Here is a 26,779-nt window from a genome sequence, read left to right on the forward strand (position 1 = left end):
CCCGGAAACCACACAGCACCCCAATTCAGAGAATCATACAAGCTATAGTTAATTCAGCAAAACTATAGATTTACATGATGTCTGAATTGTACTTAATATTGGCTTCCTTTGTGCTCAGCTGACATAAAGAAAGCACTTGGAAGGGTGCGATGAGCTACCAAAAGAATTCTGCTTTTGCAAATTCTGAAAGATGGCTTTTTAATTTGATTTAAAAGAATGTGTTCAATTGTTTCCATATGGAGACCGTGGAGACAGATGTTAATGATCCTGCAGTATCCAACCTGTGGCATTTCTTTCATGAAACCTTTTGATATGGGGATTGGCTGCAGCTTGCATCTTGATATTTGTTTCGAGTCAAGCCCACAGCAGTTGTTGAACAGGTGATATCTGCAGGGATTTCACTAGAGCTCTGTCATCTGACTGAGGCGAAAAGGAAGGGGGGGCTTAAGGGAGGCTAGCAACACCAGTTAAGGGAGGCTGTTTGGATTAGAAGGCCAAAGCATTGTGTCAAACTTCCTCTGTGATGGTACCAAAACAAATCTTAAGGTAAATCTGCTATGTTTAATGCGTTTAAGGAGAGACACTACATCAGTGATAGCGAACCTTTTCGAGACGGAGTGCCCAAATTACAACCCAAAACACACTTATTTATCGCAAAGTGCCAACATGGCAATTTAACCTGAATACTGAGGTTTTAGTTTAGAAAAAATGGTTGGCTACAAGGCGTCCATTACTCCGGAGTAAGCTTGGTGGTAGTCGGTGGCTTTGCTTTGAAGCAGCCGTGCAACTCTTCCCACGGGTGAACCATGACCCTAGGAGGGTTTACTCAGAAGCAAGTCCAATTGCTGGCAACCAAGCTTACTCCCAGGCAAAGAATAACACTTTAGTTATTTGCATGAAAATCAGTGAGGTTTAACAGCTTAACCGGGTTACCTACACTGCTTCCCCAAAACTAGGTCTTAGGTTTAATGCTAATAATTGAGCCCAGCGGACCAGGCCAGGCCAGATGTGGGGGGACAGTTTCCCCCCACATGATGAACTCTGTTTGCGCGTGCCCATAGAGAGTCCTCTGAGTGCCACCTCTGGCACCCGTGCCATACGTTCGCCACCACTGCACTACATATTTTGGGCAATCCCTGGTTGCTGTTGACTCTTGTCGGCCTATGAATATCTAGCAGAAGAAATACACGATTTGATGTCATCCCATAACAAAAAAAATGGCCAGTGAACTGTTGTAGCTGGTGAGGAAATGCTGCGGGCAGTAATTTTGCTCTGAATGCATTTGGCTGAGTGTAATCGGGGAGCAGACACTGATCGGCAGCAGACATGCATTCCCTTGTAGGATGTTGCAGGCTACACCATTTAACCTTAGTTTCTGTCCCCCTTTAAACGCCTCTTCCTGGCACAGGTCCCAAATTTCATCAATGCCACTCTGCCTCCTCACGAACGCGTCACCGCTCAGGAAATCGACAGCTACTTCCGCCAGGAGCTGATCTACAAGCGGAATGAGAGGATGGGCAAAAGAGTGAAAGATCTCCTGGAAGAGTATCCTGACAAAAGCTTCTTCTTTGCATTTGGAGCCGGTATGTGTTGAGATCTAATTGACACGTCTCCCGCTTTGTTTAATTGGTTCTCTTCTGTGTCTGACCATTGTGATTTTGGTTTTTAGTGATAGATGTGCAACCATAGATTCTTCTTGTTCAGAATATTCATTCTTTATAGGTAACGATGCAAGCACCGGGTCATTCCGGCCCCAGGGTTAAATCACATCACCACATTTAGTAGGCAGACTATGTTTATGGGGTGATTTGCCACTACCTTCCCAGTCGTCTACAGTTGCGGAAAAATGTTCTGCATAATTCTGAACATTGCATTGTTCCCATTCAAATGTGTTCAGTTCAGAATAATCTAAATACAAGGGCTAATCTGAGTAGATACTTCGGGCATCAAGCCCATTGTTGGCAGAGTAAACCCCGTGGCTGCTTGCGGGGGATTCGGCTACCCGAGCCGCGACCACTCTGGTGCCTTCTGCGGCTGCTTTTGCAAAGGTCTGTGGAGAAAAAGAGTGGGCCGCCATCTTGAAGAAGGCAAAAAAGGTGCCAAAAAGCAATGCACCAGTGCTCTCCCTAACACACTGTCACACAACAAGAAGGGGGAAGAGATCTACCAGGGAAACAACACACGACCGACCAGACAAAAAACTACCAGAAGACAGGACAAAGGTTCCACAAATGAGCAACAAACAAGGAACGGCTGGAGGACCTTACTCTCCCGTTTGAGGCAGGAACAATAATGGCTCAAAATGGAGATCAAGGACAAGACAGGAAGTTGAAAATTCAGGTTCTTGACTCCTGGAGATTGGGGTATGAAATCACCCACCAAGATGGCCTCCTATCTCCCAGGAGAAGGACACTTCCCAGTAAGTATCCAATGGTCCATTCTGGCATCTAGCCCATTGTTGGCAGAGGAACTTAACGGTTAGATTCGAGTCCAGCAGCACTTCAGAAATCAACAAGATTTTTGAGGTATGAGCTTTACAGAGTCTGAGCTCCCTATGCGAGATTTGGCTCTCAAAAGCTTATACCCCCCAAGAAAAGATCTTGTTGGTTTCTAAGGTGCTGATCTAGATGTTCTCTTGCAGGCCAACATGGCTAACCTCTGAATCTAACAACATGAAATAAGTGTAACCATTTTTTTTAAATGACAGCCTCACACACACTACCACAGATAAGGAAACTTGCTGATCTCCCGATGTGGGACTGCTCAGAAGACCCAGGAAGAAGGAAAAGTTTGGATTTATACCCTGCCTTTCTCTCCTTTAGGGATACTCAAAGTGGCTTACAAGCTCCTTTCCCTTCCTCTCCCCACAACAGACACCTTGTGAGATGGGTGGGGCTGAGAGAGTTCTGAACGAACCGTAACTAGCCCAAGGTCACCCAGCAGGAATGTGGGAGTGGGGAAACAAATCTGGTTCACCAGATAAGACTCAGGCGCTCACGTGGAGGAGTGGGGAATCAAACCTGGTTCTCCAGATTAGAGTCCACCTGCTCTTAACTATACGATACTGTGTTGGCTCATGAAAATGAAGAACAGCGTTGCGAGGAGGAGGAGGAGTTTGGACTTATCTCCCCCTTTCTCTCCTGTAGGAGACTCAAAGGGGTTTACAATCTCCTTGCCCTTCCCCCCTCACAACAAACACCCTGCGAGGTAGGTGGGGCTGAGAGAGCTCCGAGAAGCTGTGACTAGCCCAAGATCACCCAGCTGGCGTGTGTGGGAGTGCACAGGCTAATCTGAATTCCCCAGATAAGCCTCCACAGCTCAAGCGGCAGAGCGGGGAATCAAAGCCGGTTCCTCCAGATTAGATACACGAGCTCTTAACCTCCTACTCCACTGCTGCTCCTAACAGTGTAACAGTGTTTCATCAAGCGGTGTTCTGTGCGGAAACGCTCACCCTCCCTTCTATTTTGCCATGGGCTGTGATTTGAAACACCACAACTCTGCAATATTTCTTATAGCTGTGGCAGAAGCAGGAGAACTGAAGGGACAGTACTCCTTTCCCCTCCTTTTAAATGCTACAATTAGGCGGAAAGTTCCCACCTAAAAGATGGGAGGGGGAGTGAGTGCCTCTTAAAGCTGTGGTTAAGAACAGAAAATAAACTTTCTGTTCCGTCTGAGGCAGGCCTGCGCGTGCGCATTCCCAATGTGGGCCTGCACAGAAGCCCACTCCATGAATCACTGCTACACAGGTAAGTTCAACGCTGTTCTTCTCTTCCTGTGTGTCTTATTTTATTTTGTTGTAGCCTCAGATTTGTGTTCCAGTCGGTTGCTGTTTTTTAAAAAAAAGATAAATAATACCTTTTAAAAACTGCTGTCGCCGTGAATGATTTGAGGTAGCTTTCCCAGAGATGCTTCTGTCGGTAGTAACACAATGCCTGTGGTGGTGTTGTAACTCTGGTGAATGTGCAGGGGTGTCCAGTGTGATTTATTTGGTTCTTAAAAAACAAATTTGTGTTGATGGCACAGCTCCTGAAAAGCTCGTCCTTCAAGTTCTGGTGTTTCAAAACCCTGTGTGGGATGGGATCTGTGAGCTCTCCTGAGTACATCCTTCCACAATGGTCTTCCAGTCAGCAGTTCAAGCCATGCTCCTACAATACACAAGTTCAAAATAAGGGGGCTTGAGGGGTGATTTTTGCAGTTTTGGCAGCTGGCCAATAGAATTCAATTCCCCTAAGATGTTCCACTAGCTCTACCCTTCTGTTGCTTTCCTTGACAAGTTTAAAGCATTTTATTATGGCACCGTTCTTGAAATGTGTTGCCGGAAGGCTGACTTAAACTTTATTTCAAATGGAAATTTTATTACTGTTTTAAACTGCTTCTGGCTTTAAATACTCTTTTAGCCTTTAGCTGTTGCATTGTTTTAAATCTCTTTTTTACAGACATTGCTTCAGGTGTTTTACAGTGAAGTACTTAAAGTTTACAAATAACTCAGCTTCAGGCCTGGAAGGCCGAGACACCGCTAAATACGGTCAAGTATCTTAATAATGTGTTAAACAGGGCAGAAATCCTTTTACTAAACAATTGCTTTTTAAAAAAAAAATCCCAGGAAGAAAAAAACACACACACACCCTATTTCTAAATGTATTAATTAGCTGTGCATGGGAGATTTGAGGAGAGTAGTTGTATTTGAAATCAACTCATCGTGAACAGAGGTCAAATTGAGCATTCTCATGAATTTGTGCTTCACTGGGCAATTCTGAAAGGTCTCACTTCATGGTGAAGAACACCACCAAAAATTACAACCCAGATCTCTGCTCTGTCTCCTGACTACTTTCTATCCTATCTTTGTATTTGGGATCCTGGGCCATTTTCATGCCTGTGAGTGGGACGTGATAAGGTCAGATCTTTAAATTAATTAGAATGAATCTAGAGTGGGTGATATCACTTCCAAGTTGTAGTCGAGGGCTTCTAAAATGTAAACTCACACACATACACAAACACCCTGAAATTTAACAACAAAGTAGCAATTCATAAATGTTTTAGCCCAGTTATTTACTTAAGAACATAAGAACTAGCCTGCTGGATCAGACCAGAGTCCATCTAGTCCAGCTACTCGCAGTGGCCCACCAGGTGCCTTTGGGAGCTCACATGCAGGAGGAGAAAGCAATGGCCTTCTGTGTGCTTCTGCTCCTGAGCACCTGGTCTGCTAAGGCATTTGCAATCTGAGATCAAGGCGGATCAAGATTGGTAGCCATAGATCGACTTCTCCTTCATAAATCTGTCCAAGTCCTTTTTAAAGCTATCCAGGTTAGTGGCCATCACCACCTCCTGTGGCAGGATATTCCAAACACCAATCACGCGTTGTGTGAAGAAGTGTTTCCTTTTATTAGTCCTAATTCTTCCCCCCAGCATTTTCAATGAATGCCCCCTGGTTCTAATATTGTGAGAAAGAGAGAAAAAATTCTCTCTGTCAACATTTTCTACCCCATGCATAATTTTATAGACTTCAATCATATCCCCCCTCAGACGTCTCCTCTCCAAACTAAAGAGTCCCAAACGCTGCAGCCTCTCCTCATAAGGAAGGTGCTCCAATCCCTCAATCATCCTCGTTGCCCTTCTCTGCACTACTTAATTTATAAGTCGCCTTTCTCCTCATTTGGGGACCCTAAACAACTTAATTTTTGTATTGTCGAAGACTTTCACGACCAGAATCACTAGTGGGTTGATAGTTCCATGGGAATGTCAACTCAATACATGGCAGCTGTAAAAAAGGCAAACTCTATGCTGGGGATCATTAGAAAAGGAATTGAGAATAAAACTGCAAAGATTGTCATGCCCTTATATAAAGCAGTGGTGCGACCGCACTTGGAGTGCTGTGTCCAGTTCTGGTCGCCGCATCTCAAAAAGGATATTGAGGAGATAGAAAAAGTGCAGAGAAGGGCAACAAGGATGATTGAGGGACTGGAGCACGCTTTCCCTAAGTGAGGGAGAGAAGGCTGCAGCGCTTTGGGACTCCTTTTAGTTTGGGAGAGGAGGCGGCTGAGGGGGGATATGATTGAAGTCTACAAAATTATGCATGGGGTAGAAAATGTTGACAGAGAGAAATTTTTCTCTCTTTCTCACAATACTAGAACCAGGGGGCATTCATTGAAAATGCTGGGGGGAAGAATTAGAACTAATAAAAGGAAACACTTCTTCACGCAACGTGTGATTGGTGTTTGGAATATGCTGCCACAGGAGGTGGTGATGGCCACTAACCTGGATAGCTTTAAAAGGGGCTTGGACAGCTTTATGGAGGAGAAGTCGATTTATGGCTACCAATCTTGATCCTCCTTGATCTGAGATTGCAAATGCCTTAGCAGACCAGGTGATCGGGAGCAACAGCCGCAGAAGGCCATTGCGTTCACATCCTACATGTGAGCTCCCAAAGGCACCTGGTGGGCCACTGTGAGTAGCAGAGAGCTGGACTAGATGGACTTTGGTCTGATCCAGCTGGCTTGTTCTTATGGGTTTTCTGGATTGTATGGCCGTGTTCTGCTACTGGAACATTCTGCTACTGGAGCACGGCAATACAGCCCGGAAAACCCACAATACCATAACTTTGTTTTTCTCTTCTCCAAACGTTTTATCCTTGCATCAGCCTTGTGAGGTAGGTTAGACTGAGTGTGTGACTAGCCCACGGTCACCCAGGAGGCTTCCACGGCAGATTCTGTGGGAATCAAATCTGGGTCTTCCAGATCTTAGTCCAGTGGTGGCGAACCTTTGGCACTCCAGATGTTATGGACTACAATTCCCATCAGCCCCTGCCATCATGGCCAATTGGCCATGCTGGCAGGGGCTGATGGGAATTGTAGTCCATAACATCTGGAGTGCCAAAGGTTCGCCACCACGGTCTTAGTCTGACACACTAATCTCTACACTTCACTGGCTGTCTAGTTTTGTGCTGGCAAGAAGCACAACTGATCCTCCACCTGCAACCCGGAGTAGTGTTACCAATGGCTGGACTCTCCTGCTTCAGTCTGCAGCATAGGTAGGCCAGGCCTGACTGTCATACCTTAAAAGTTTTGCTTTTCTATGTATAATCAAGGAATGGCAGGCACAGCGTCAGATCTTTTTCCTCTCTGTTTGTTCAGCGGTCTCCGAGAGAGTGATACGATAGCGATGGGATTATGACAGTGACAGGCCCCACCCCAAAGCAGGCTCCTACTTGGAGACAGATGCAGCATTCAGAGTCCCAGAGTTCACCCAAAGTCCACTCAAGCCTGGAGATTTCTGCAGAGGGAAAAGTGCTGAGATAAGGGTTTACCTGGCATCTTGAACAAAAAAGTCAAAGCTTGACAAACTTGACTTGAGGGTCTTTGAAAGCCAAAGCAGGCAAAAAAAGAGGAGAAAGTGAAGGTTTTGAATGGGAAGAAAATTACGAGGATGAGGGCTTTTTCCCAGTCGGTTTTTGGCCTAGTTTTTACATCAAAAGAACCCCCTTCCCTTGCATGTTGTTGTTTGTTTATCCTACATCAAACGTGCAGGTAAAGGAAGTTGTAAGCACAGAACTTGGTGAAGTGCTAAGAGGTCAGGTGGCCAGCGTGTTTTTATTGCTAGGTAGCAGTTTAGCGGGAGGGAAACGGATTTGTTTGTATTGCGGGTTGCTTCCTCGTTGGGGAGGGGGGGATTCCTCTGTTTCTCATGTAGCTGCTGGGAATGTAGAGGCATTTCCTAGAGCAGTGGTACTTCTAGACAGGGGTTTCCCTTCACACCTCACATTTCCCTCTCTCTTGCCTCTTGTGGACTTTTTTTTTTTAAAAAAATGGTGATTGGAATGCAGTGGAACCTCGGTTTTCATTGCCTTCAGTTTTCATCGGCCTTCGATTCAGCCCTTCCTCAGCAGCATGCCCAGCCATGCTTTTGTAACCTTGTGGCTGTGCTACTGTAACATGCTGCCCTCAAATACTCTCCAGAAACGACTAGTAGTTCAGAACATGAGAGCATCATTATTGGTGGGATCTAGCTGATGGGAATACATAACACGCACGTATCCCTGTGTGCCAAGGGCAGTCTTCAGCGTGCCACCTACCAGCTGTTCCCCCACTTAATGTAGCCTGCCTGGCTTTTTCTGTTGTATCACTCCTACCTTATGGAACGGTTTGCCTGAGGAAGTGACAGGAGAACCATTGCTGGAAATGTACAGGAGGTGCTGTAGGGCTGTTTTAATTGCTAGAGCTTTTGATGGAAAGTAGGCTGTAGCGGGGAGTAGGGGCTATTAGAAACTGTGAGCCATTATTGTGGTGTAGTAGTTAAAGTGCTTAACTGGGATCTGGAAGACCCAAGTTTGAATCTCTACTCTGCCATGAAAACTTGCAGGGTGACTTTGGGCTGCTCACCCCGCCCAGCCTACTTCACACAGTTATCTTGTGGATAAAATGGAACAATGGAAGCTGAAAGGAAAGATAGGGTATAAATCAGGGGTCTGCAACCTGCGGGGCTGATGGGAATTGTAGTCCATGAACATCTGGGGAGCCGTATGTTGCAGACCCCTGGTATAAATGAAGCAAATAAGCTGCAATGAAAAGAAAAGATATTAAGGTTTACAGGCGTTCCATACTCTCTTAGATTTTATCCCTGTAATTTCCAGGATTTTGAAACCCTGAAGCACATTCTTTTATTTTGTAAGTTTTACCATCATGAGCACCAATAAAGGATTCTCCCTCTGTGGACAAATCTGAAAGGAAGTTCAGTACAGTCTTACATTGACTATCTGCTAGAAGACAAGAACTTCAAGATTACGCTGGAGGTAGCAAAATGCTTGGTGGTATTCAGAATTAAGAAGAAGAGGAAGAAGAGGAATAGGAGGACTCCCGAAAGGGGACTCAAAGTGGTTTACAGACTCCTTTTCCTTCCTCTCCCCACAACAGACACCTTGTGAGGTAGGTGGGGCCCAAAGAACTGTTACTAGCCCAAAGTCTCCCAGCAGGAATGTAGGAGTGGGAAAACAAATCTGGTTCCCCAGATAAGACTATGCTGCTCATGTGGAGGAGAGGAGAATTAAAGCAGTCCTCCAGATTAGATTCCACCTGCTCTTATCCACTACACCACGCTGGCTCTTATGTTGGCAGTATGTCCTTCAGCTGAATTTCAGATGTGTGCCTGCTGCCCAGGAAGCACAACCCTATCTGTGAGCCCTGACTAGCTGGACCAAGAGAAATCCTGATCTTAAGTATATCCCCAATGCATGAAACGTCAAAAAATACAGTGGGATGCTGACATCTTTTTAGTGGTTGCTTTGTTTCTTTCTATAGCATAATGCAGGACTCCTTGAATTTTAGAGCACTTGGAAATGGATTTTTGGGGGCAGATTTCCAAACACAGAATGATTGGTCTTTTGGAAAATAACCCGCCCATACCCCCCCCCCCCCCAAATCTGGAACATAATGTGTTTTACACGAGCACTGCTCTTCTTCCTTTGAGCCTGGATTAAAAACTTGGGGGTCTTATTTATTCTGTAGGGGAGTATCTCCTGAAGATGATACGTACAAGACTTTCTCAGTTGTCTCCCCCACCCACATTTTTTTGGAAAGTTTGAAGATGGAAGAATAGAGATTCATGGCTGCCCTCCCCCTGTCAGAGTAAATTGACCTCTCAAATGCATCACTTCACCTAGTGGTATGTGGATAATGGAGAGCTGATTACAAAAAGAGGAGGCGGGGGCTTGCTGGTAGGGCAAGGGCCCGGGGCTTTTCTTTTTGGGGGCATTCAAGTGTGTGAGGCCAAAACAGGTGAAAGAGGCCTGTGCCCCCTATCACGCTTCTGTGGTTCTCCCATCAAGCCAGCCTGTTTGATCTTATGGCTTGGGAGGGTGAATCCCCTCACTCGTTGTTCTAGTTCTCTCTTGTCTTTCTAAAGGTTTTAAAGGGGATGGATGGATCTCTTACACAGAGTGCTTCTCCGGTGGCTGAAGGGGCCAAGCAGTGTTTGCATCTAAAGGACTAGGAGCAAAGTATTAACTCATTGCCTCTTGAAAGGCAGTGAGTGGGGGGGATGTCTTCTGGTGGAAGGTTCTTGTCCCAGATGAATGTTGTCAAATTCACAAAGGCAGGAGATAAGTTATAACAACAGGTTGTTGTATGTTCTGTGTGTTGCCTGTCGGGTGTTGCTTTAATGGTTTTTTGGGATGCTGCTTCAGGGGCACCTTGGTGCTGCAAAGTCGCAAGTTGATATTTGAATAACAGAAATGGTTGATTTGCCATGTTTTGTGGTGTGGAGTCTTTCCTCAGGGTCAAACTGGTGCTCTAGGCCTCTTTGGGCCTAGAGCAGATGTAGCATTGGTTCCATTTCAGTCATGAATAACTTGAATAACAGTCATGCATGGGAGAGCATTAATCATCTCCTCCAGCTTTTACACATTTAGAGGCACATCAGTAGCAAGGTTAACCATAGGTGAAAGTTTCCAACTTCCCATTTCATCTGAATTTGTCAGCCAAATCCTGGTTAAGTGTGGACTTAAGGTAGTAGCCGTAATCACAGCGGTCATCTCTGATAGTGGAAGGAAACTGGCTCCCAGCTTGGTCCCACCTTCCATAATTTTAACTAAGAATTCCCAAAATGGCTTTTGTTCACATATCTAAAGAAGTGAAAAATTATTTAAATTCGTATTTTAGCGCTCTTGATTTTACTTGTAATTTGATAATTTTAGGTAAATAGGGAACTATTTCTTATTGTACTGCTTTTAACAATATTTGTATTTGTAACATCAGTCAGTGGGCTATGTACCCTGTTTCCCTGAAAATAAGACCTATCCTGAAAATAAGCCCTAGCATGATTTTTCAGGATTTTTGGAGGATGCTTGAAATACTGCAAAAATAAGTCCTAGTTACAGATTCCCCGGCGCAGCTGATCTGGTCACATGTGGGGCGCAAAATCATGGAAAAAAATAAGACATCCCCTGAAAATAAGCCTTAACGCGTCTTTTGGAGCATAAATGTCAAACTCGCGGCCCTCCAGATGTTATGGACTACAGTTCCCATCATCCCCTGCCAGGCTGGCAGGGGATGATGGGAACTTTAGTCCACAACATCTGGGGGGTCGCGAGTTTGACACCTGTGTTTTGGAGCAAAAATTAATATAAGACCCTGTCTTATTTTCGTGGAAACACGGTATATGCATATACTAATTTAATGGTTTTAGTCTTGGTCTTATGTGCTCTATTTATGTTTTGCTGTTCACCGCCCTGAGCCCTCCGGGGGAGGGCGGTATATAAATATAATAAATAAATAAATAAGTAAGTAAATAAGTAAATAAATAAATATGCTGGTCTATGACTGTAAGTTAAAATATTAATTAATTATCATATTTGAACAAGGGGACCAGGGTGACGCAGGGATGTGGAATATGCATTTTAATGTTTTGTGGAGGTGTTTTATGCATTCTGCTATAGCATAATCGTCTATTGTATTTCTTCTGGTCAATGACTACAATTAATAAATCAGTCTAAAGAAGTGCGCTGTGACTCATGTTGAAATAAAGGCTGTTAGAATCTTTAAGATTCTATTAGACTTTTAAAAAAATTCTACAGCCACTTAATATGGCTACTCTGCAATTGTGCTGGTTTACTAACTAAGTGGCCATTGTTTTGTCTGAGTTGGTACTCAGCGTGGTTCTTCTCACTTGTTTCAGTTGTGTACAAATAGAAAACATCTGGAAATATTGAACATGACTTCATGTTTTTCTATGGGTGTAGAAAATTGGGACAAATTAAAATATATGTAATACTTTCATATGAAACCTTCCTAGTCAACTCTTTTGCTGCTTTAGCAACATAAAATGCATTGTGTATAACTTAGCTTATGAAATTGTGGTAGTTGGCATATTTATGAAATTTAAAGGTATTGTACAAGTAAGTTTGCACGTTTACTCAATATTGTAACAAGCAATAGCTGCAGAGAAACCTCTTTTCTCAGATGTTTCCAGGTTTTTTCTGAGCCTTCATATCTTCAGTCATGTGGATTGATGTTGTTCACAGATTGCTGGTGTCTGCTCCCTTTGTGGTTCGCTAGATTGGATCCCACAGATCCATTTGGCTAGCAATGATACCTTCCTTTTACACAAGGGGGTCATCCACTAATGGAACAGATCTGTGGGATTCAATCCATTATGTTCATAAAAGGTAAAGGTGTACCAGCACCAGGACATTACTGACCCATGGGGTGACATCACATCCCAACGTTTACTAGGCAGATTTATGTTTACAAGGCCATTTGCCATTATCTTTCCCAGTTATTTACACTTCCCCCACAGTCAGTTGGGTACTCATTTTATTGACCTTGGAGGGATGGATGGCTGAATCATCCTAGAGCCAGCTAACTGAAACCACAGAGCTTTGACTACAGTATTGTGGCATTCCCTACATCTTGGTTGTTTCTCCTTAGAATTGTGCAAGAAGGTTCCTAGTCCATCATAGGAGTGTACTTGGTATTACATGAAGTATGAGGGCTGTTGATTGAATTTTAATAATCAAATCAAATTCTTAAGGATGTTAGGGTTCCCCTCTTAATTATGCAGTTGGTCTTCCTGAAGACCAGGGCAAGATACCCTTGGGTTTCTCAAGTTACTGCTAGTGCAGGAAAGAGCTGCCACACCACCAACAGAATGGTGCTATAATTGCTGTCAATGGCTGCCAATTGATTTTTTTCATGCCAGCTCTGATCCAAATCTCTTTTTTACTATTTTTTATTTTTATATAGCTGCAAGGCTACAAGATGGTGGACCAGCCAGCCTATTAAAAATTAAACAGTAAACAGAGAAAAACAGGAAAACATAGAGTGTCACCCTCCATCCCCCAAAGATTTATCCCATTATGAACTGTTAACAAAAATGAAAGAAAGTAAATATTAAGAAAAACATATACTACAGATTAAAAGACAAATAAAACTACATGACTCCTCCCTTGCCTTCATCATATACAATATATTGAATATTCTATATCAAATGATCGAAATGTCTTATACCAGCTTTCTATTTCCTAAGAATATTTTTCTGCACTGTTTTATGACCTGATTACAGATACTTGCATACACGATCTACTTTATACCATTACCACTTTATCCAGAATTCTGTTAGTATATATCAACGCATGTATATGTATTTTATATCCATTTTATTGTTCTTCCTAGTTTTCTAAATAACCTCTACTATTTTTTTAATATATTTTGTAAATAGTTTCAGTAACTCCCCCGTCCATCATATTTTCTAAACCTCTAACTTTTCCATCGGTATACTACATTTTAAAAGTCTGTTTTATTCTTGCTGATGAATTTTCTTGCTGCTTGTATATCAGAGATCTTCTGTTGAGTTCCAATGAAAGTAAAAACCAGTCCTTCTGGTAGCCACCATCTAAAGGGGATATTATTTTTCTTCTTCAGCACCTCTGTAAGGAACCTGTATTTTTCTCTCTTCACCAATATCTCCCTTGGCAACTCCTTCATAATTATCAAGTCCTGCCCCAGATATTGCATTCTCTTTTTAAAATGCATGTGAAGTACATCTTCTTTAGTTGATCTTAATGTCAAATACATCATGCAGTCTTGGGATACCTTTTTTTTTTGGTTCAGTAAGTGATTTCACATGATATATTTCATCTTCCTTTGCTTGCATTTCTGGAACAGGAACAGACATATATTTTGCTAGCTCTGATATAAAGTCTTTATGAAGATCTTCTCCCTCTAATTCTGGCAGAGCACAAATTCTCAGTGCAGATTCCTTCTGTCTTAACTCCAGACCAATTCATTTTTCAATCTGGCATTGTGTTTCTTTCTGGCTAACTTCCAGTTTTGTTTTTATGGTTTTAGAGTCATCTGATACTTTTTGCAAATCCTCAAGCCAGACCTTTCTTCTCTGCCTTCAGTTCTGCTATATCTTGCATACATCTGTCAACTTTATCAATCTTATTTTTCATTTCTGAAATTCTGTGTGGATATAAGCATCGATTCAGTTATCTGCATTTGATCTGGCAGAGCTGGTATAGTCGGATCTGAAATGGCCCTCGCTCTGCATTTTGAGTCTGCCATTGTTCCGCTAGTTCTTCCCCACTAAATGCCCTCACCGCTGTGCCTTTAAAAAATATATATCAGTTTTTAAAGATACAGTTTGTTGTCTTCCTCTCCCTTTCTCCCAGTTTCCGACTATATCAAAACCACGTCTTTATTCTGGATGAGATATAAATCCTTTTTCTAGGAGGGCTTCTTAAACTTTTAGTTGTGTAGACTGTGAAAGTGCATTACAACATTGAGGTATTAACAGGCCTCTAGACAAAGTCTCTCATTCCAGCATGGCAAAATTTATGATGCAGTTCATAAGCCCAGCACATAACTCAGTTGTACTTCTCTGTTTGCAAGAAGCAAATTCTTGCTGGGTGAAGTATATGGTATCAGGTGAGACTCCCTTTTTTCATTTCATGCCTTCAGAAAATTAACAGTGTCACTTAAAGCTCAAAGTAGTTTAATGTGCTCCTTTTCCCATTGCCGAGATAGTGGTAGGCTCCAATTGGCGAAAGGGATGGGGCTGCTGGCTGTCAACTGGTGCCCCTCCCCTTTCCATTCCCATCTCTCCAGAGCACAGTGCCTTTCTCTCTTGTAGTTTCATTTAATCCATGGAGTTAACAATGGCTCAGCAACAGCACCTGAGTGAAAAAGAAACAACAGGGGCATCTCTCCCTCAGGAGAGCAGCAGCCATTCGTGGAGCCGGAAACTGGAAGTCACCTCTGATCCTAATCCCAATGAGTACATGAGCCCAATTTATAAAATACCAATGGGGTGGTGTTGCAGGAATGGGGAGGATTCCCTCATGGTTAGGCTGCATGTTTCAAGGGAAACATGTAGAAGCACCCAATTATGTGGGTCCCCTCTGATTTTTTTTCCTGTGCCATAATAAGCTAGACTTGACAGAGGTATAGCACTGGTATGGTGCTCACATGGATTTCTATTACTGTGTAATGCCTAACTAGTGCAAAGTGAATTTTACTGCCATTAGCATTGCTCATTGATTGTCTGTTAATTGATTGTTTAACCATGGAGATGGGCAGGGGCTCCCCTCCTGATGAATTCTCTATCTAATTTCTTGGCTTCCCATAAATGGATTGTCAATTGTTTCCTGAGCGATTCTAATCTCAGGTTGTTGTGCTTACGAAAAGTACAGTGGCAGCATATCTTTTGTAAAAAGAAGGTATGACAGCAGTTCCATCTCTTCCTTGCCCATCTTTTATGATTGGAGGAACTGGGGTTACTAACATGTTGCTGGACAGTCAGAGATGTCCCATGGAAGTTATAGAAATGGAGAAAGTCACACCTTATTTTCTTTTTTTAAATCCCAGAATTGTCTTACTGCTGTTTTGGTTGATAGATTCCAAGGAGTAACCATCTCAGATACATTATATACCATATATGCTCGAGTATAAGCCCCCGTCAGCTTATACTCGGGTACATACGGTAATTCCAAGATGGCGGCCGGAGCTAGGGCTGCTGTGGGGATCCAGTAAGCATGTTGCTGCTTTTTTTCTTACTCACCAGAGAGCCATAAAAACAAGCTGCAAGGACAGCCTGCATAGCATTACAACTAGGGTGTGTGTGTGTGTTAAAGGAAACTGAGGCATTTCTCTCCTAAGGGTTATTGGTGCGTTGCATTCTAGGTGAATACAATTCTTCATACAGTAGTTTACTGCCAAAAACTGATGTTGCTGAAGACAAAGACTGTCTTTGGAGCAAAGTTTAGGCTGGCATGGCTATGAATCCCAGAATAATTCTACATTTGGAGGAAAACAGTGGTTCATTTGTGTTCCTAGAGTGCTGGAAAGCTGCTCATCCCTAATGCAAACTCTGTTAAGCAACTCTATCTCATCTTGCTCCCAAATCTTCTGTTTTTAGCTGCTACTGAATCAAGTTTGAAGGCTTATACTCGAGTCAATAAGTTTCCCAGTTTTTTGTGGTAAAATTAAATGCCTCGGCTTATATTCGGGTTGGCTTATACTCGAGTGCATACGGTATATATTTGGGGTTGGGGCAACTAAAACTTTATCTCACATTTTCTTTGATTGTATGTTGGCTGTCCCTTTGAGAGATCTGTGGATATACCCAATGATAGCTTCTGAGGTTTGCCTTCTTCATATGTCTTCCGTACTATTTGCTCCTGATCGTGGTATTAATTACTTTGGCTAAATTTCTAGGAGCAGTGGCTTTTCTGTGAGGATGGAAATTGTTAGAAGGCCAATTTGTGCTATTTTCTTTCTGAGGGTTTTAAGCAAGGTTGCTTTTTAGCTCGTCTACTTTTTAACTTTTTGTGAATGATATAATCCCTAATCTTCAGATTTGGGGTAGTCATGCATCGGTTCTAGCCAACTGTGATATCCCAGTTGTACTATATGCAGCTGATAACTTCGTTATTATCAAGAACAGTAGCTGGACTTTGGAAAGTACTGAAAATTGAAGGGGTTGTTAATTACAAAAAATCTAAAGTAACGGTGTTTTCAAAAAGTAGAAGAATGAAATGCACTTCGCCTATGGGAGGGAAATAACAAGAAGTTACATTCAACTATCTGGGTGTTACATTCAATTACAGTTTGGCATGGAAATCTCATATTTCTTTAGCTCAAAACATTGCCAAAGTAGAGATAAATGCTCTTGTATGTTTTTTGTACCCTAAAATAGGGCAGTGCATACCTGCTGCCATTGAGGCTTTTAATGCAAAGATAATTCCACCAATTGTATATGGTGCGTGCGTTTGGATAAATAATGTCTCTGATTCTATTGATTTTCCACTCTTACTGTATCTTTGTCAAATAGCTGGAGTACCATCTTGTGTTGCTGAAACTGCACTAAAGACGAAATTTATTCTACTCTCACTGGATTCTTGGCTTTGAGTTTTTCAGCTGAGATTCAAGTGCCTTTTTCACTATTATGCTACTGTGGAGGTCTTTTACATCTTCTGAGAAAAGAGACTTACAGAAGTATCTGGGTGAAGTTAGTACATACTGTGTTTCCCCGAAAATAAGACCTACCCCGAACATAAGCGCTACCATGATTTTTCAGGATTTTTGGAGGATGCTTAAAATATAAGCCCTACTCTAAAAATAAGCCCTACTGGTAGTTACAGATCAGGATGGTGCGATCCAGCAGGGTGCTCCCTGCCAATGAGGATTCAGCTTGCATCACAGTGACAGCCTGCCTTAATGAATTGTGAAGGTACCGTATTTCCCCTAAAATAAGCCCCACCCCGAAAATAAGCCCAATTCATCTTTTGGTGCAGAAATTAATATAAGACCCTGTCTTATTTTTGGGGAAACACAATAGCAAATTCAAGTATCCTAATCTTTCCGTTATAATGATCCAAAATGTGGGCTGTATGAAGCATTAAGGGAGATAAAAAAGAGTGTAATCAAACTTGATGGTATTAGCATGGAGTTTCAAACTCTCTGTTTATATGTATATGTATATGTATATATGTATACACCCACACCCACACACACACACACACACACACACACACCCTTTAATGGCATAATTAAAACAACAGCAACAATATAACAGCAACAGTGGCAACACCAGTGTAATAAATACAATCTCCAGTACAGTTATAATTGTTTGCTAATGACAGAGCACAAAAAGTTAGCCAACGCTTCCAATACACTTGCAGATCCACAATCCAGCATACTTACCTGGCAAGGGAGACACCTTGATCACGAAGGAGGTTTTCCCAGGGCAAGGCTCATCCATTGCACTCTCTGTTCATGCTCGACCCTAGACCACTCTGCAAATCTATTTCCATATATAAATTATCTTCCTGTTCCTAGCAATCACTGCACTTTTATGCTATGTAGTCCGAATGCTTTGCCCACAGCCAAATTGAAGGGGCAGTTTGCTAATATGCCATTGTGCCTTTGATATGGTATCACATTTTGAGAACTTTGGATTTCTCCCATATTGAGCAAGTACCAACTTGCCACTAAACCTCAGGTAGTTTCCTTTTCGTTGGCTGACCTTCGTCCTGCAGTTATGCCATCTGTGACCAGATTCTCATCTATTGTGTCTTTCAGACACTCACCTGACAATCTCATTTCACCAGTGGCATATTTTTCTTTTATTAATCACTTTGTAATTATTATTGATATTTGAATTGTGGTTTTATTGGGTGGCTCAAGACCTTCAGTCAAAGGAACTTATTGTTAATAAAGGAAAGGAAAATGTATTTATAAATGTATTTTTGAAGGCTTTCATGGCCAGAATCACCAGGGTGTTGTGGGTTTTCTGAGTTGTGTGGCCGTGTTCCAGTAGCATTTTCTCCTGACGTTTCACTTGCATCTGTGACTGGCATCCTGAAGATGCAGGTGAAATGTCGGGAGAAAATGCTACTGGAACACAGCCATACAAACCGGAAAACCCACAGCACCCTATTTATAAATGCTGTTGGCTCTCCAGAGGAGTTGGTTGGCTACTGCAGGAGACAGGATGCTGGACTAGATGGACCACTGGTCTGATCCAGCCAGGCTCTTCTGACGTTCTTCTGAAGGTCTTGGCCTCTATGCTCTGTTGAAATGGCTTGGCCACTGTGGAACCAGTTGGCCACTGTGTAAGACAGGATATACTGGACTGTATGTGCAACTTGTTTTATCCAGCAGACTTTTCTGTTGTTTTTATAAATGACCCCTTGTGTGAAATCAGGGTTCCTATGGAGAGCTTCCTGGCATCCATAGATGCTACTCTTTATTAACACCTGCCGAAAACAGGGTGTATAATCTGTGTAACTAATTGGGAGCCAAGAGTTGCTGGGTCATCAGATTGTCAAATAAAGAAAGGAACAGATTAAATCCAGTTTTGTAAAGCAGAAGTGGCAGTGCTCACTGTTAAAGTAGCAGCACTGTTTTCGAAGGGGTATTTATTTAAGCATTTGTATCCGGCTCATCCCCAGAAAGGACCCAAAGCCACTTACGGCACAAAAATATGTAAATAAACCAGAACACAACAAACAGGCAGGACATGCTGGTTCTGGAATTGTTGGTTTGACTGAATTTATGGCTGGCGTCATGTTAGGTGAAATGTTAAGAGCAAAGCCCACCAGACCACGGCCACACAGCCCAGAAAACTTAAAATGCGATACGATAACCTTTATTAGGCATAGATTAAAAGTTGAGAACATTTAGAACATCCAGTTGATTCTGACTGTGAAAGCCATTAATGATACGTTGAAGACAGGCTCTTTGGCTCATGTGCCTTGGACCGTGCCCAAGCTTTATAACACAGGTGTCAAACTCATGACCCTCCAGATGTTCATGAACTACAATTCCCATCAGCCCTTGCCAGTATAGCCAGTGCTCATGTTGGGAGGGACTGATGGGAATTGTAGTTCATGAACATCTGGAGGGTTACAAGTTTGACACCCCTGCTTTATAATATACCAGAGACAGGAAAGGGAACAGCAATGCTCAGCACAGATGTTACTCAGTTAATAGGGGAGATTACCATTCCAACTGAAGCGTAAGATTGCTTTCTTTCACTACTTTGGCCACGCCATTCATCCCAAGTAGATGAATGCAACATATTTGGTCCTTCCACTTTTATCCTTACCGTACCCCATATCCATTACTGGCCTATCACTGTGCAACCGAACAGAGTTACACCCTTCTTACCCAATCGGATTTGAATAGTAGTCACTCTGTTTAGGATTACACTGTTAGTATACTTTGTGTTCAGAGGGACTTCAAACCCAGGTCCAACTCTGTAGCTCCTGAACTTTCCTGGAATAACTTTAACGTCCTATCCCCTTCCGTGGTTCAGCTGCAATTCTGAATCCAAAACAAGCCCATAATCTCAGGAATTCACCTCTCCTTTGGACCCACAAAAAAAAGTTCTGTGTGCACGTTAAGTCCTCCTGGCGCAAGGGGAAGTGCTAAAATCACACCTCACTCTTGGCAAAGCAAAGGCCACTGTGCCTCTGCAATCTTTCTCCATGTGCAGATACAGCACGTGATGTTTCTTCTGATTCAATGTCTAAGGCAACTAAAATAAAAATCACGCAGAACCATCTGTTGGACATTCCATCGCTCCAGATGCACATCATTGTTTTGCTCAAAGTTGTATTAAAGCACTCTCTTGACTGCAGCCATTGTGCTGCCGCTGGCTCAAGTGGAACAGCACCGAGCACATTTTCCTTTCTGCTCACACATTGCTGGATCCAACCCATAATTTTTCAGAAGGGCATATAAACATAGATGCGCGCACATGAGATAATAGTGTACACACAATGAGGAGCTGCCTCTGTTCTTGGATGTTGTTTCAGCTAGGAGGGTAAGAACTATTTCATGAATGTCAGTGGGGACTAATTGATCTTCGTGGCTTCCAAACTTTTTTATCGGGGCTAACTGAGAAAGTGTTTGATTTTGACTGCTTATCTGGAGTGCTTGGCAAGTGGTTTGAGGTTTTGTTTCTCTTTGTTCGCAGGTCATTTCATGGGCAACAATACGGTGATTGATGTTTTGAGGAGAGAAGGGTATGAAGTAGGACACACCCCTGCTGGTCAAGCTGTCAACAGGTAATATGTGCATTTTCAGTCTCTGTCTGGTACAGGAGAGAACCTATAAGCATTTTACCTGAGACTTAACTGTCAACCTTTATTTTGCATCAGGAACAAATGTAGGTGAATTGGCATATCTGTGAATATATTCATTCCAACTGTGGAGGAGAAAAGCACACAGTTGTACAACCTCCTTCTGATCTCTTGGTTACACCAAAGAAGAAGAAGAGTTGGATTTGTATCCTCCATTTCTGTCCTGTAAGGAGACTCAAAGGGGCTTACAAACTCCTTTCCCTTCCCTCCTACAACAAACACCCTGTGAGGTAGGTGGGGCTGAGAGAGCTCAGAAGAACTGTGACTAGCCCAAGGTCACCCAGCTGGCGTGTGTGGGAGTACACAGGGTAACATCGTTCCCCAGATAAACCTCCACAGCTCAAGTGGCAGAGCAGGGAATCAAACCCGGTTCTTCCAGATTAGAGTGCACCTGCTCTTAAACCATTACGCCACTGTTCAAAGAAGCCACTGTAATAGCACTGTCCCAAGTGAAACAGCTTTACCAAATCAGAGCAGGAGGAGTGGTTAGGTATTAGTCCAGGTTTCCACACAAAACATAAGAGAATATATCTTTACCTTCTGTTACTCATTGCTGTAATATTCAAGGATCTTATTCCTCACCCTGGGAGCCCAAACATTCTTCCAGAGTGAGTCACTGATTATTTATCCCTGTCTTTAATGGTCAGTGAATTGTAAGCTCACATACTTGTATTTAATCTGCCCTAGGGCTCTTCACTGCTACATTTTCTTTGGAAGGGGGTGGGGGATGCCTCATGGGTTATTCCTAAATCTACCTGTGACGTGCTGAGATGCTTTCTCCTGCCATCCCGTCTAATTTTGCACATGTGTGTCGTTGATCAGCCCATCTGACATTTGCTTTACATTCTCCTTCCTGACTTCAGGTTCAGTGGGTACACTTGGCCGAAAATTAAAGGCATGAGGGCTGTTTGTGTTACATTTTCTCCCCTCCTGTAAAATCAGCTTAGTGCTAAGGGAAGAGTAAAATGTTATGTTCTCTAAATGTTTCTTCCTGTTGTTCATGGTCTGGTAACATATATTTTGGAGGAGAATGGGCATGACTTTTCACTGTTTTGTTTGCTTCCACCTGGAGGTTTTGCTCCTGTTTGGCATACTAACCGAAGGACGCTTTTTCAGGGAGAAGCATTTAAGAGAGCCAGCATGGTGTAGTGGTTAAGAGCAGGTGCACTCTAATCTGGAGAACCGGGTTTGATTCCCTGCTCTGCCACTTGAGCAGTGGAGGCTTATCTGGTGAACCAGATTAGCTTCTGCACTCCAGCACGTGTCAGCTGGGTGACCTTGGGCTAGTCACAGTTCTTCGGAGCTCTCTCAACCCCACCCACCTCACAGGGTTTTTGTTGTGGGGGGGAGGGAAGGGAAAGGAGTCTGTAGGCCCCTTTGAGTCTCCTTACAGGAGAGAAAGGGGAGATATAAATCCAAACTTTTCTTCTTCATATGAAGATGCCCCTTAATGGTCCACTTTGTCATCTCCCCCCCCCCCCCGCCCCCTGTTCTGCTCTGATCTTTCCAACACTATGAGTCATACAGTCTTTTGGAAAGATTTCAGTGCAGGTGCTTTTGTATGGTGTGTGAATGGGAAAGTCATGTTTTTAAGGTCCCACACCTGTTGCTTTCAATTTTCTTTCCACCTGCCTCCCAGGCATACCGTTTTTCGGCTGGCACCACTGGAGGGCTTGTCTGGGACTCCCCGCTCCCCAAATCAGTAACTGCTACCCCACTATAACATTATCATGTTGTCGGGCTGCGCTGTACTTCATCTGAATTCATAGCTTTCATTTTTAAAAGAAGGCTTCTGTATTGTGGCCACAAATTGGCACAACATTATGCTATAGTGATATAGCGATTGTTGATTGTAAAATAAACAAACAAAAATGGAGCCCTCTGGTGGTATAAAGGAGGGAAATGCACAAGGAACTCCGGTGCAGATAGTCTTTTTGCCTCTGCATTTGCAACAATGATGACAGGGAAATGGAAAATCCCAGCTGAACAGATGTGGCCTTTCACTAAATATTGACCAGAGAGAAAGATGTATATCCAAGCATCCAGAATTCTTGCAGAGCAGGACTTACTTTATCCTAACGTTGCTCATTAGGGAAAAAAAAAAAGGGGGGGGGGGTGACTTGCACAATGCCATGACATCATTTCCAGGTTCATACCTAGAAGTGACATCACAGCATTGCACAGTGTTCTCGGAATTGGCTGTTGTGGGTTTCCTGGGCTGTGGGCATGATCTGGTAGTTTTTGCAGCTAACATTTTGCCCGCGTCATTGGCTGGCATCTTCTAGAACAGGGGTAGGGAACCTGCGGCTCTCCAGATGTTCAGGAACTTCAATTCCCATCAGCCCCTACCAGCATGGCCAATTGGCCATTCTGACAGAGGCTGATGGGAATTGTAGTTCCTGAACATCTGGAGAGCCGCAGGTTCCCTATCCCCTGTTCTGAAAGCATGTCTTGGCCACAGAAAGGAACACTTCTCACCATGGCATGCCTCTGAAGATGTCAGCCATAGATGTGGGTGAAATTTTAGGAGCAAAAACTACCAGACCTCAGCCACACAGCCCGGAAAACCTGCAACAGCCAGGATTCTGGCTATGAAAGCCTTTGACAACACAGTCAAAGAATTCATCAAGTCTCCTTTGGTAGAAATCACCACCCCTCTTCCATAGTCTTGTGCCCTTTAATCTTTGGAATTGTGTAACTGACTACATGCCATAGAACTAACCACTTTTCCATAGTACTAGGAAAGCTTTCGGCCCCATCTGGGGATGGGAATCTGCCCTTGGGAGTGGTATGTCGCTGCCCTGGTGAATTTGCCCTCCCTGGAGCACTTGACTTGGCAGAGTGGTGAATCTGCTGCCATGCGGCTGCCAACCCCCCCCCCCCCCCCCGTGGTGGGACACAGCGCTGCACCAGCATCCCTGCGACCCCGCTGCCCAATGGGGGCTTTCCAATAGTGGGGAAGCATTTTTGAATTTTAAGCCTTCCCATACTGCTGGGAAGCCTCCTTGGAAGCAACAGGCTGGCACTGTGGTGGCAGTACGGCCAGGGGCCCGGCTGGTTGGCTGCCCCAAGGCAAATCCCCCCTCCCCTAACCCCCACAGTGCTTACTTGCAGTTCAAAAGGATCTGGCACTTCCCCCAAACTTCTTATACCACACATGTACTTCTTTTCTTCTCAGTTAATACTGGGGACACATGTCACTGCTACACCCCAAATAGTATTCTTTTTAGAGTGTAAACAGTGAGAAGATAGCTATCTGCGCTCAGGGGAGCAGGAGTCATTGTTCAGAGCATGTCTTTTTCAAGGATAGGGGATGAAGAAGAAGGAGAGTTGGATTTATATCCTCCATTTCTGTCCTGTAAGGTGACTCAAAGGGGCTTACAATCTCCTTGCCCTTCCCCCCTCACAACAAACACCCTGTGAGGTAGGTGGGGCTGAGAGAGATCAGAAGAACTGTGACTAGCCCAAGGTCACCCAGCTGGCATGTGTTGGAGTGTACAGGCTAATCTCAATTCCCCAGATAAGCCTCCACAGCTCAGGCGGCAGAGCTGGGAATCAAACCTGGTTCCTCCAGATTAGAGTGCACTTGCTGTTAACCACTACACCACACTGGCTATTGCACCTTTGCATTGGATCATTGGATCACTCCCAATCATGCTGGTATGCCCAAGCTGGAGTTATTATGGGCAACAAGTATACAGCCCAGTAGCTTCAATGGAGAAATTGTGCTAACCTTTAAAGGATCAACGACTGCAAGAGAGATGATGCAGCTGCGGTGTGTGTGGCCTGTGCCTGCATCATTTTCCTCTCTGCCTGCTTCATCAGGACCCTGTCATGCCTCACAGCAAACCGTTTCCCTATTGTATTGTCGAAGGCTTTCATGGCCGGATTCAACTGGTTGTGGTGGTTTTTCCGGGCTGTGTGGCCATGGTCTGGTATGTCTAACAGACTTCCCTCTGTGATACACCTCTGAAGATGCCAGCCACAGATGCAGGCGAAACGTTAGGAACAAGATCCACCAGACCACGGCCAGTTTTTGCTGGTTTCCTCCTGCTCATCGCAGATGGTAGCATTTTCAGTGTGGTGGCATGTTTGCTTTGTATGAATAATGAATAATATAGTTTGTCCATTCTGTTTCTTCTTATATAGATATGGGAAACACCCATCCGTCTGTCTTCTCGCTCGTTCTTTTCAATTGTGTTTTTGTTTTTCCTCTGCCAGTGGGAAGACTCAAAAGGTGCTGTCGGCTCTCTCTTCGTCTTCCCCAGAATATGCTTCCTACATCATCTCCCAAGAGCTCCACCCTCCCCAACAGCATCCGCAAAAAGTGGAGGAGGAAGAAGAGTTGCTGCCTCACCTGCTGCTTCCTGAAAGTATTGACTTGCTGGAGAAAGTGGACAGGAAGTACAAGAAGAAAAAGAAGAAGCAGCAGCAGAAGAAACAGCGCTTGCGCCAGTTCAGTGACCTCTGGGTACGCATCGAAGAAAGGTAATGAGCCGGTGGAGGCAGACTGAATGCGCATGTGCATTGAGGCTAGTCATGCCACGCTGCTGCTGGAGGTGGACTGTAGGGTGGCTGTGCATCAGAGGCGGAGCTACCAGGGGGCCGGGGGGGCCCGCTGCACCAGCGCACGCTTAGGGGGGAATCCCCCCACGGCACCCCCCCTCCTGCCACCCCTTCTGCGGCGCCCCCCACACACACTTACCTTCGTGAAACAGTGCAGGCTGGAGAAGCGGCTGTTCCCTTCAGGCAGAAACAGCCTGGTGGGAACTATACTTCCCAGGAGACCTTGCAAGCCCCAGGGTGTTATGGGAAGTGTAGTTCCCACCAGGCCGGCTTCAGCCTGCACTAAGGTAAGGGGGCAGGGCGCCACGGGGCGGGGCGGAAAATACCTGCTTGAAAAACACGGGTCCTCGTGATTTTTGCACTAAGTCATCCCAAAATCACCAGCACATCATCACTCCAGCCATTAGCCACAATAATCCTGCATCCCATGCTGCATGCCACCACAGTGGCACAAAAATGTAGTTAAACCTCACACATCCTCATGGATCCTCCTGATTTTTGCACTTGGTCACCCCAAAATCACCAGCTCATGCCCTTGGCAATGTGCCTGAACACAGCAATCACACATCCCATGCTCTGTGGCACAGCAGTGGCGCAAAAACCTGCTTGGAAAACACGGATCCTCATGAATCCTCATCATTTTTGCACCAAGTCACCCCAAAATCACCACCTCTCAGAACAATGTCAGCTGAGCTAGTGGGGTGGGGGGAGGGAGGCTGGCTGGGTGGGTGGGTAAGGGAATGGGAAGGGTCCTTTCCCTTTAAGAGCCTGGGTTTTAAGGGAGGGGCAGAGAGGCCAAGCTGGAGGATAACAACCGGTTCTGTGAACTAGAAAAAAATTAGCTACGGGTTCTAGTGAACCGTGGGGAACCGGCTGAATCCCACCCCTGCAGCTATCTGGACCATATGCCCCCAGTACGACAACAATTACACAAGCTACTGATCTGCTTCTGAGACTAATTCAAGGTGTTCATTTTGTCCTCTGAAGCCCTACATGGCTTGGGACCAGGGTTTTTGAAGGACCATCTTCTCCCATATGTTCCAGCTCTGAAGTTAAACCTCTTCTGCTTTCGATCTGCTCCTTAAATAACTCATGAACAAAGAATGACCTAGCTGCTAACTTTTGGCAGTTACACTATGAGTTTTGCTGAGTTTTGCTGTGTTGATATGGTCTGGCTCCTCTATAAATGTGCCTGCTGTCAAGTTCGTTCTTTGGTTTGACTTGCCAGATGGCTTCTTTCCACTAGCATATGAGTCTCCTATGGGGGCTTTTAGCTATGGAGAGGTAACCGGGCTTAAAAGGGATACTGACTGCCTACAAATTCCCAGAGTAGTTTTTTGGGGGGCGGTGGGATTTATGCACTTAGCCAATGAACAGCTTAAAGAGAACATGGCGGCCGGATGGTATTAGAATAATGGATATTAATATGCTTTTTATTACATTGGTTGGCATCTGTGCTTCCTTCACCTGAAATGTGTAAATGGCGTCTCTTGAGCGAAGGGAAAACTTTGAAGGAAGTCGGCTTCTCGCTTCGATTCTGCTTTCCGTGCAAGGAGACTCCTGTGCCTTTGACAG

The 26,779-nt window shown here is 44.1% G+C and overlaps 1 protein-coding gene and 1 pseudogene across 1 annotated transcript in view; both read left to right on the plus strand.

Moving 5' to 3' along the window:
* TRABD2A (TraB domain containing 2A) overlaps positions 1-26,779 on the plus strand; it is a 99,356-nt gene that overhangs the window by 65,168 nt on the left and 7,409 nt on the right. Inside the window, exons 4-6 of the mRNA XM_048504474.1 lie at positions 1,409-1,583; positions 20,473-20,563; positions 24,860-25,126. Coding sequence (XP_048360431.1) covers positions 1,409-1,583; positions 20,473-20,563; positions 24,860-25,126 — 533 coding nt within the window. The remainder of the gene's footprint in view (positions 1-1,408; positions 1,584-20,472; positions 20,564-24,859; positions 25,127-26,779) is intronic.
* Positions 17,686-17,811, plus strand: LOC125437322 (annotated as a pseudogene).

This window comes from Sphaerodactylus townsendi, linkage group LG07 (genome assembly GCF_021028975.2).
Source record: "Sphaerodactylus townsendi isolate TG3544 linkage group LG07, MPM_Stown_v2.3, whole genome shotgun sequence".
In the NCBI taxonomy this organism is placed as follows: domain Eukaryota; kingdom Metazoa; phylum Chordata; class Lepidosauria; order Squamata; family Sphaerodactylidae; genus Sphaerodactylus; species Sphaerodactylus townsendi.